The sequence below is a fragment of the Diabrotica virgifera genome, chromosome 8, assembly GCF_917563875.1.
Source record: "Diabrotica virgifera virgifera chromosome 8, PGI_DIABVI_V3a".
Classification (NCBI taxonomy): domain Eukaryota; kingdom Metazoa; phylum Arthropoda; class Insecta; order Coleoptera; family Chrysomelidae; genus Diabrotica; species Diabrotica virgifera.
Genome location: NC_065450.1, coordinates 77851153 through 77863313, shown reverse-complemented (window position 1 = coordinate 77863313; position 12161 = coordinate 77851153). Strand labels below are relative to the sequence as shown.

Below are 12161 nucleotides of genomic sequence, written 5' to 3'. Positions count from 1 at the left end.
GTAACCAATCCAAAATCTGGTAACAGGCCTACTGATATACACAGCGCGCTTACGCCGTCGCTCTTTCAAATTTTTTAAACACTAGCGGTCTCGACCGATAGCGACGATCACCACATTGTAACCACATACGAAATTGGTAACAACGTATAATAAAGTGCAACTGAGTCACATAAACTCGCCAATATTATCGTGTGTCTACGAGTAGTTGGCTATTTACTGAATTAGGTACTATTAACACATAATATATTTCTATTGGTAAAAATATAATAGTCTAAGAGCTAGTGAACCTTCCTACTAACGGTCGTCCTGTAAGGCTAGAAATTTGTCTAGTGATAATTCATAGCACACCAAGGCTAAAAACCACGACCTGGCAGTCATCAGCCGTGCACGTGTATCTACCAGGTGAATCGAAAAGTGCAAATTTAGGGGGTAAAATAAACTTTCTCCTGTAAAGTTTAAATTTAAATATGTGTTTGAGTAAGTAATTTAGAAGAAATGTGTACAATGACAGGCGATTCTGAAGAGCATAAGACCTTGCCAGGCGAGGAGAAAGATTAGGGTTTTTTTCTAAAATTATCTTTTTTGCATCGAACAAAGTTTTTTTTAGGTTTTTTGAATCATTTCAAACAGAAAAGGTCTTTAGTGACTTTTCTCTTAGGTTAATAGTTTTTGTTATATGAGCGATTAAAAATTTTGAAAATTACGAAATCGGCTATTTTTAACTCTTAGGGCCGGTTGTTCGAACGCTAATCAACAATGATCATTATCAAATAATTAATTACTGTCAATGTCAACTTTGTTTGGGTTGTTAAAAAGTATGTGGAGTCTATAATCAATTAATATAACAATAATTATTAACATAATTAATAATAAATCTCATAATTGTAATTAATTATGTTTTCAGCAACCCAAACAAAGTTGACATTGACAGTTTTGGTGACAGTAATTAAATATTTGATAATGATCATTGTTGATTAGCGTTCGAACAACCGGCCCTAAATCTTACATTTAACTAAAAATTTCAATGTTACCAAGGTAGGTAGATATTCTTTAAACATTGATTGATGAAATCCCGAACAGTTTTTGCAATACAATATCGAAAATCTCTTTGTTTTTTAATTGCTAATGAAGCGGGCGCGACACTGTAGTATAAATGAGGACGTTTGAGGTTGCATAAATTCATTATCTCAAGAATGGGCAAATTTGAAGAGAAATACTCAGACAGGTCGATTTTTATTTTTAAATTAGGACTTTTTGGCATGTATATAATACTAGTGACGTCATCCATCTGGGCGTGATGACGCAATCGATGATTTTTTTAAATGAGTGTAGGGGTTGTGTGATAGCTCATTTGAAAGGTTATTTAATTCTCTATTCAGTAATATAAAACTTCAGATAATTATTTATACAGGGTGTACAAACAATTTTTTTCTTCTTTTGTCTAAATTAATTTAATAAAAAAAATGTTTTTGTACACCCTGTATAAATAATTATGTTAATGTCTATATTACTGAATAGAAAATTAAATAACCTTTCAAATGAGCTATCACACAACCCCTACTCTCCTTTAAAAAAATCATCGATTACGTCATCACGCCCAGACAGATGACGTCACTAGTATTCTATATATGCCAAAAAGTCCTAATTTAAGAATAAAAATCGACCTGTCTGAGGATTTCTCTTTAAATTTGCCCTTTCTCGAGATAATGAATTTATGCAAACTCAAATGTCCTCACTTATACTATAGTGTCGCGCCCGCTTGAATATCAATTAAAAAACAAAGGGGTTTTCGATATTGTATTGCAAAAACCTCTTCGGGATTTCATCAATCAATATTTAAATAATATCTACTTACCTTGGCAACATTGAAATTTTTAGTTAAATGTCCGATTTATGGTTAAAAATGGCCGATTTCGCAATTTTCAAAACTTTTAATCGCTTATACATATAACAAAAACTATTAACTTCAGAGAAAAATCACGAAAGACCTTTTCTGTTTGGAATTATTCAAAAAACCTAAAACAACTTTGTTCGACGCAAAAAAGATAATTTTAATGTTGTTCTGAAGCTATTTTCTTGTGGCATTCTTATAATTAAGTATTTTCTATGGGAAATAAGCCACAATTTTACTAAAAAAAAATGAATTTATTAACGTTTCGAAGCCCAAATCGGGTTTCTTTGTCAAAATACAAAATACTACTAAAATAAACAAAAATGTTGTTGCTAAGTAAAAAATTCTTCTAATAATTTATTTAATCTGACTCATTTATATGGGCAATTCAGACGTATATTATACATTTTAAAGTAGAAGACTTTAAAATTATATCGTCAATATTTATGAGTTGCGTTCCTGGGACGACTTTACTAAAAGATAGTTCATTCGATTACATGAAATCAATCCCAACTCAAGAATATCCGTCGCAAAAAAATCATAGCATGTGATCTGTCTTTAAAAAGACAACCAAATGTAACGATGACAGTAAAATTCTCACGTTAGAGATTTCATAGTAAATCACGAGGGAAAACCAGGAAAAAACCTCGTGATACTATCCCGACATTGTAAGTATTTGGTCTTACATTTAATTTACCTTCAAAAAACTAATATCAAATTCTGACTCTAATATGTAGTATACAATAAGTAATACTAAAATATAAAATTTGTACTAACTCGATATGTTATTGACTTACTAATCGTGGTATTTTCTTTCTATTGACTTCCTCTTTCAGTATGGGTAACCACATCCTACTGAAAGAGGAAGTCAATAGAAAGAAAATACCACGATCTGTAAGTCAATAACATATCGAGTTAGTACAAATTTTATATTTTAGTATTACTTATTGTATATCTATGTATTATTAATATTATTTATAATTTAAACATATTAGAGTCAGACTTTGATATTAGTTTTTTGAAGGTAAATTAAATGTAAAACCAAATACTTACGATGTCGGGATAGTATCACGAGGTTTTTTCCTGGTTTTCCCTCGTGATTTACTATGAAATCTCTAACGCGAGAATTTTACTGTCATCGTTGCATTTGGTTGTCTTTTTAAAGACAGATCACATGCTATGATTTTTTTGCGACGGATATTCTTGAGTTGGGATTGATTTCATGTAATCGAATTTCACTATCTTTTAGTAAAGTCGTCACAGGAACGCAACTCATAAATATTGGCGATATCATTTTAAAGTCTTCTAGTTTAAAATGTATAATATACGTCTGAATTGCCAATATAAATGAGTCAGATTAAATAAACTATTAGAAGAATTTTTTTACTTAGCAACAACATTTTTGTTTGTGTTAGTAGTATTTTGTATTTTGACAACGGACCCGATTTGGGCATCGAATTCATTTTTTTTTAGTAAAATTGTGGCTTATTTCCCATAGAAAATACTTAAAGATAATTTTAGGAAAAACCCCTAATCTTTCCCCTCGCCTGGCAAGGTCTTATGCTCTTCAGAATCGCCTGTCATTGTACACATTTCTTCTAAATGACTTACTCAAACACATACTTAAATTTAAACTTTACAGGAGAAAGTTTATTTTACCCCCTAAATTTGCACTTTTCGATTCACCTGGTAGATACACGTGCACGGCTGATGCCTGCCAGGTCATGGTTTTTAGCCTTGTTGTACTATGAATTATCACTAGAAAAATTTCTAGCCTTACAGGACGACCGTTAGTCGGAGGGTTCACTAGCTCTTAGACTAAAAGTGGAATTATTTGACAGTAGTCATAAAATATTTATTTGCAAGACGGACACGGAGCTTCGCCAGTAGCAGGGTCGAGGTTGATAAATCTTACGCAGTATAATGGTAATTGGAAGACCAGGAAAACGATGGAATGACGACTTACTGGAGTCACATTGAAAAACGGACAGAGTCATGTCTACAAAAAGAGAAGCAAAAGAAGACTCAGTGGCGGATCCAAAGGAGGGGGTCACGGGGTCATGACTCCCCCCAAACCCCCAAACGAAAATAAATATCAATTCAATAATCCTAAAAAGAAATAAAATCCGAGAGCTGTCAAAAAAAAATAGGCCCAAAAATAGGCCAAAAAATAATTGAAAACCCACTTATCCTAGGGGTGGTAAGACTAAGTGACTTTGCATCAGAGAAAAGTAATTAAATCACCCTCAAGATCCATGAGCACCCCCCCCCCCCCAAATTTCTGGATCCGCCACTGAGCAGACTTTCTAGTCCATGTTATTTTATGAAATATAATATTGTTGTTCTGAAGCTATTTCCTTGTGGCACTTTTACGATTAACCTTATATGGGAAATAAGCCACAATTTAAATGAAAAAATAATTGTATTAACGTTTCGACGCTCAAATCGGGGGCCGTTGTCAAAATACAAAATATTACTGATTTATTTATATGATAAGTAATATTTTGTATTTTGACAACGGCACCCGATTTGGGCGTCGAAACGTTAATAAAATTATTTTTTCATTTAAATTGTGGCTTATTTCCCATATAAATGATTAAATATAATATTGTTAATAATAAAATAAATTGATTGTAGGTACTTACTATTGTGTTTTAAAATAGAGTTGAACAAATGTTCGATCTGCGAATTTTGAGCTTTGTCATATCCATTTCCTGTTTCTTGACCAGGAGGACCAAATATTGCAAAACCAATTTTCTTCTTCAAGAGATCATGTTCGTCAAAAGCGAAACTATCGTAGTCTCTATCGCCAAGTCTGTCTGCCATAATTTTTTGAAAAGCTTCCGAAGTCATTTCGTTGCTCTGTGAAGAACCGTCTAATCCATTTGCTAACATGCGATCGACAATTAAATAGTCGCGACAATTTTGTAGACATAATAAAAATGAATCACGGCTCGAATCTACTTCGTCTCCAATTAAAAATGAAAGAATATTGGGGAAGCCATTTATATTTTGAATAATAACTGCTGCGCATGCTTCAGACTGAATCAATGCAGATAGATTACCGAAGTTAGCATCTTCTACAGCTTTACAAAGCGCCGAGTGATAAGCTCTGTTTTCTACATCCCATCCAATAATACAAAAGTAGTCATTTAAAATTTTTGAAATTTCTTCGTCTCGCAAATATCTTGTCAAAAATGTAGTTGAAAATTCCTCCCTCGAATTGTGCATATATAACACTACAAACTTTCGCTAAAAACAGTAAAAATAAAAATAATAAAACAAGAATATAGTTGTGTAGTATAGAGAGTGAGAAACATGATACAGACATCTGTCATTTGTCAAAGCGTTACCTTGAAAACCTGCGATATTACTTGAAAATTAATTAGAAAACTAAATTAGAACTACGTTTATTAGTCCAATAGTGACCAATAGTGAGAGATTTGACCTCTAAAAATCATACGAACAATTTGAATTTTGCCGCGAATGTCAATTTTGGAACCTCAAATAAGATGAACCAACAACTATAATATAGTCCTTGGGCCCACATATAAAATTATTATTTATGACCACACCGTCGAAAATTTTTGTACTTAATATTTGGGTGGAGTCGTGTTGAGTGAATCGCTAAAAACCTCCTAGTTACATTCTGTGTCATACAGGCTACTTTAGGTCAATGTCAATTGTCATGTCAAGAAGATAGAAGTTATGAATTATATTTTGTATATGAAAGATGTAAATGTAAAGAGTTTGATTTAAATAAATGTAGTAAATAGGAAGAAACTATTATTTGCTCCAGCTAATCCCAAGGGAAAATACTACAGATATCAAAAGGTTATGTGCCCAAGACGCTGATGACAAAAATAAAAGAAGGAATAAAAAAGTTTTGAGGTTATCCATCCAGAAACGTGACAATGAATAGTAAATCATATAATATTGAACTATTATCAAACGATAATTATCTTAATTGGAAGTTCCGAATGGAGATGATATTAGCAGAAGCTGGAGTGACTGATTATATTGAAAAATGTATAGTTGCAGAAGATAACACCCTGACAGAAACTCAGAAGAAATCACACAAAAGCAATGATAACAAAGCAAAGTCTATAATAGTTCAGTGTGTTTCTGATGTACATTTAGAAGTATTGCGAGAACAGAAGACGGCGCCCAAGTAGCAATTTGTCGACGCGACAACGTTATCTACCGCGTGGCAATGTTTTCTTACAACGTTGTTATTGCCTAGAAGACGACCCTATTCTGCACTGATTTGGTGGACGATTTTTGAGTTGTCTTAACGTTGCCTAGGCAACCTCCTGTTTAAGCAACATCGTTTCGTACGCGTCACATAAGACAACTGAAGCGACTATAAAAAGCACCTGCGCGTGCAATGGTTGCTCAAGGAGTCAGACTAGTTATGTTTTTTTACCTATATTTTTAACACCTGTATGGTGAATGCGAAAACCAAAAAGTAAACTGTTTTGACATCGTATTCGGTATTTAAATTTATATAAATACATAAAAGACTTATTACCTGCTATGAAATTTATAAACGCATCTCAGATTACCGTCAAATATGGATATTTCACCTTTAAAAAACACACGCGCTCCTTTTTTTATGACATTTTTGACAAAAAATATGCAAATTTAAAAAATCAAATTTTAATATAAAAGTCAAAATTTATGTTAAAGATGTTCTGTATAAATTTAATGTATTTATGGTGCTTTTAAAGATATCAGAAAATGCCTGCATTTTTTATATTCTGTGTTTTCATTTTCTTTACATCCCAAAAATCTCAAGTAAAACCAAAATGGCGCATTAAACAATATTACCAATATTACTAAAAAAATACCTTATCACCAACCTTAGACGGATAAGACAACTTAGAAGTCCAATCGCCAACCAAACCCAGCTGCGCCGACTATCAAAACCATTTTAGAACGCACCCTCTTATTGGGTGACAGAGGTCATGTGACCAGTGTCAAAAGTGTACCTATCATTCTCATTAACAGCGTTGCCACATTTAGTAGATTTCTACTTTTTTGGTAGATTTTTGATATTTTTTTTAAAAATTCTATAGTTTATTTTTTAACCCGGAGGAGTAAACTTAAAAGGCAGATTCACGCCTAAGAAAGTCACTAGAATAATAATCAAATACATCTTCTTTTTTGGTTGATCGTGTCGGCCCTCAACGGTAATCCATGAATATTATATTATACTAATACGTCGCTAAAGAGTTCTAAAAACGACTGCTTTTTATATAAAAGCAGACTAACAATCTAAAAATTAAAGGAATAACACAGATAACACAAAAAATCGCCGGTATATCTTAACTAACCTATGAAATTCCACTAGGGTCAAAATTTGATAAATGTCATTAGTGTCAAAATTTTATAAGAGTGGAGTAAACTTGCCTGCAGTTGGACCAATTACAAACAAGCATTACAGCGCGGTAAATTTGAATCACTCCTCTTGGTTAAAAACAAACCATTAGTAGGCAATATTTTTTAGTAGATTTTTGGTATATTTCAACAGAATTTGATCCATTTTTTTCGAATCATGAGGAAACTATAATAAGTATTTTTGAAAAATTTAAACGCAGAATGAAAGACTGCATTATTTAGAAAAACCAAAACGTTTCTTTTGAACGAGATATTTGGAATTAAAAGTCACACTAAATTTTTTCTTTTTTTCACCCCTGTAACTTATTAAAATAAACATTATAGAAGTTTTCAGGGACTTTCGGTCCTCGGTAATAACGTAATCTTTCTTTGTGCGTTTAAATTTTTCAAAAATACTTATTAGTTTTCTAAGGATTCGCAAAAAATGAAAACATTTAAAATACATTGAACATTTTAACAGACGACATTTTGCGCCTATCCCCTTAAGTTAGCTGTTGTTTTTATTATAAAAAATCCCAAATATATCCCAAAAATCCTTAAGTATATTTTAGTTTTTGATTTAGTAGACTTTAGCTAAAAAATGGTAATTACCAGTTGGTGGTTTGGAATAATTAGGTTTCCAATTTTGTGGAATTCCTCTTGGGACATTTAGGACGGATGTGCATATCACTTTATTACTGTATATTTACATGGCCTAAAAAGAATCTACTGATTTTGTGAAAACAAAGCTACAGTTGAGTCCGCGAGTCTTTACCCGTGCGTCATCATTTAAAGCATACGAAATAAGTCGGAAATCTATTTCACGCAACAACAAGTGACAGAAAGTGGCTGCTGTTCCGATTACGGGTTTTATTATAAAATTTGACGTTATCAAATATATAGAATGTCAAATGTAAGTTTTGCTTCAAAATTTTTGTGCAGAATTACAGCTATGTTTGAAGTAGCTTAATAAATTTTTTATTATTATTGAGTAATAAATAAATAAACAATTTATAAAAAAATTCAATAACATATTTTATTTTTGTTATTTTATTCACTTTGACGGAAATCTAAACACAATCATTTCTTTACTGTGTGAATGACGTTAGCTTTGTATGTTTTAAATATTAATTGCCAAAATATAATTATTTACCTTAAAAGTTCAAAGCCCAATATAAAATTAGTTGTGAAAACAACTGTTTGTGTAATATAAAGAAACTTCAAAACGCAAAAATTCGACAAAAACCGCAAAAAATTCAACTGACTGACAGCCATAAAAGTAAACAAAGCAGAAACGTCAAACAAATTGTGCTTAAAATATGAAAACGTACCGAATCGTCTTTTTTTGTACCTATCTCTTTTCAATGCACTGAGTCTAGATGGTTCATAAAAATAACATGTGTTTTTACTTAATAACAAACGGTAGCTGGTTTGTCATGAGTTTCATGCGTGGAAGAGAATGATGTTAGATAAAAAGTATATGTGTTTTATCTCGCCAGGTATTAATGACGCACGGGTAAAGACTCGCGGACTCAACTGTACTGAAAGAGTAAAAACTGACCTGGCAACCCTGTCTACGAAAGCTGATACAAAGATTATCAAATCTCAAATCTACTGATAAAACAATGGAATGGAAACCAGCTATTAAAAAAACAAATAAACAGGTTGTTAAGTAAATTATTTTTCTCCTAGTTGCCGCAAACGTGTCACACCTCTAGAACAACAGAAGGGTCGTGACGTGACAGATAACTACTCAAGTACAACTACAGAGTCGGCCAGGGCGTAAATTAGTTTAGCATTATAACATTTTTAACTCGTTGTGATTGTTGAAAAAACTGAACCACCCTGAACTGTGATATTATGTAGTTGTCACAATCATTGTGACACAATGGTAATAGATTAGTTGCCCGTATAACTAAAGGTTGTAACATCGTAATGTCAGTCGGGGTAGGGGACGTTGGCCGAAACAACTGAAAATGCTCTCAGGCAACGTTGTATACAGTGCATTTGTTTGTACTGACAACCAATGCGTCGAAAAATTGCTACTTGGGCGTATGGTATGTGGAATGTTTTAAAACAAAAGTTTGAAAAGAAAGGGCTGCATGGGCAATTATATCAGGATTAAGGTGGTATGACACAATGTTAAAATTTATATAGTTTTTAGGTACAGTTACCGTCACTATTTCAAAACCAATCTTCAACTTAGGGGTATGTACGTGAACTGTAGACTTTCTATTTTAATAGTATCTAGTTAAAATTTCCAAAGAAAGCAGTATATTTTTTATAACTGTACATAAAGGAGTCCATGTCATAACTTACTTAGTAACTTGCTATAAAAATTCGTTTTGCATAATAATTTTTGAACTTGGGTGGAAAATAACTACCAGAAACGATTAACTATGCAAAAAGCTTTATTTTAAACAAAATTTCATTGTCCATACTGCCATAATTTTTAAATTAACTGTACCTAAAAGTAAAAATTTTAGTTAAAAGCTGCAATCTGGGGATTTTGTTGAAATTACAGCAATAAGTTGGCATTTTTCTAGTGATAAATTAGTTCCGCTGTCACTTAATAGATGAGAAGATGAGTTCACGTGTCATTTAGTAGATGGCAGCAGTGATGTATTAAATGGAGACAGATGCGCGTTTGCCGGATTTTAAGAAAATCTACAAACAATTGAAAACGAGTTTTGTAACCAGGGAAATACGATGAATCACGCGGTTTTGTTTAGAAAAGTGGCCCCACCCCCTCCCAGTACGCATTTTGGACCTTGTTTGACTTTCACTTTCAATCATGATTGTATAACGTCACAGTGTCTTAACAATACAAATATACATTTTTTATGCTTGAAACCGTGACGTTATACGAATGGTTGAAAGTTAAACGAGGTTCAAAATGACTCAAAGTGTTTACTGGGGGATTATACTAGTTTTGACATAATACATAAATAACATAAGTAAGCTCTAGTATGTTATGTGGGGCGGATCTAAAAACAATTTCAGTTTTATTCACTTTCTGGCAAATTTAATTTTTATAGGGCCGCAAATAATGCATTGTTCGGATACAATTAGCGTCTCTTTGTAAAGACGATGACGTCGACATTTTTACACACATTACACATGCCAATGGCCATTAGTATTTGTTGAGGCATTATCCTAATAAAAAAATTGTAGACAAAACAATATTGTATAATCATTGATTAATTTATGTCAAATATTTCCGTAAGTGAAAAAAAATATTGAAATTTACTGGAGTAATAATTAGATAAACCGATATGCAGACGATACAGTTGTGGTTGCTAGCAGTATCGACAGGCCTGTCATACCCGGGTACCTACAAAGAGCGAGTGAAAAAAGAGATTTTAACCATCAACATAAATAAAACAAAAATGGATACTGGTGAGCAAAACTCAAAAACCTGCCAGACAATTGAAAATAAAAAACCAATTCAACACGTAGAAGTATATGTATACCTTGGAACAGTCGTCAACTAGAAATGGGATCAAACAACCGAAATACGATGTAGAATTGAAAAGGCCAGAGCTACATTTAACATGAGAAATATATTCAATCATTGCGACATATCTGTCCCACTAAAAATACGGCTGCTAAAATGCTATGTATTTCCAGTCTTGTTGTATGGAGCAGAGACCTGGACAATAACGGAAACATTATCGAAAAGGCTAGAGGTATTCGAAATGTGGGTGTACCGACTTATCCTCAAAATGTCCTGGACGACTCACACTACCAACGTAGAGGTATTGCGCTGAGGAGAAAACAAAAATGAGAAATCTGTTTCACAATAGAAACGGAAACCTGAATACCTCGATCATATTATGAGACATGATAAATATCGTATACTGCCACTGACAATACAGAGTAAAATAGAGAGCAAACGTGGACCCAGAAGAAGAAGACACTCATGGCTTCAAAACTTACGCCAATAGTTTGGACTAACGTGCCAATGTCCGCAACGGACGAGGCACATGAAGAAGAAGAAGAAGAATTTAAAATGAGATATTCTTCTTCTCACGGTGCTTATTCGTTCCGAATGTTGGCGATCAGCATGGCTATCCTAACTTTGCATGCTGCTATTCGGAATAGTCTGTTTGTCGATGTAGGTATTGAACCAGTTTCTCAGATATATTCTTCTTCTCCCTGGTCCTCTCTTCCCAATACCTTGCCCTGAAGAATGAGTAGCGGCAATCTCTATTCATTCCTCATAACATGGCCAAGATATTCTACTTTGCGCTCTTTGATAATAATGTGTGTTAATAATCTCGCATTCCTTGCCCATTCTACGTAAGACCTCAACAAATTCTTAAAATGCGACTGTAATACCACATCTTGAATGCCTTGAGTTTTCTTAAAGAAGTTTCGGAAAGAGTCCAGGCTTCTACTCAGTATAATAATCTAGAAAATACATAGGATCTGATAATAGAAATTTTGGTGCCACTTCGGTATGCGGTCTACCGTCTAATATGTGGTCTACGGCAATTTAGCTGATTCGGCATGCGGTCTACGTACAAAAACAAATTAGAGAAACTATTACAAACATTACTATTTTATTATTACTAACAGCTTCACTGTTCAATTGGTAATTATACAAAGAGTCTACATTCTACCACATCCAATACTATTTTAATATTAAATATCATGCAACCGCATAAATATCGGTTTTTGCCTGAAAGGAGGAAGACCTAACCCTTCGGTCCAAACCCAACTTACGGGTATAGAGTGAGAGAACCGCAGGGCAGGAGGTATTTGACCGCTGCGCGCAATCACAACCCACCCTTTTTATTATCACTAAACGGTCTTTTCAGCGTTTTAAATTAACACTCAAGGCCCATTCCGTTGATTCAAGTTTATATAGGCAACCCAAATTACACGC

The 12161-nt window shown here is 33.3% G+C and overlaps 1 protein-coding gene across 6 annotated transcripts in view; it reads right to left on the bottom strand.

Annotated features, from left to right (window-relative positions):
- LOC126889339 (uncharacterized) overlaps nt 1-12161 on the bottom strand; it is a 137756-nt gene that overhangs the window by 43121 nt on the left and 82474 nt on the right. For all 6 annotated transcript variants that reach the window (XM_050657572.1, XM_050657574.1, XM_050657573.1 and 3 more), the window contains one exon: nt 4537-5143. In XM_050657572.1, coding sequence (XP_050513529.1) covers nt 4537-5143 — 607 coding nt within the window. The remainder of the gene's footprint in view (nt 1-4536; nt 5144-12161) is intronic.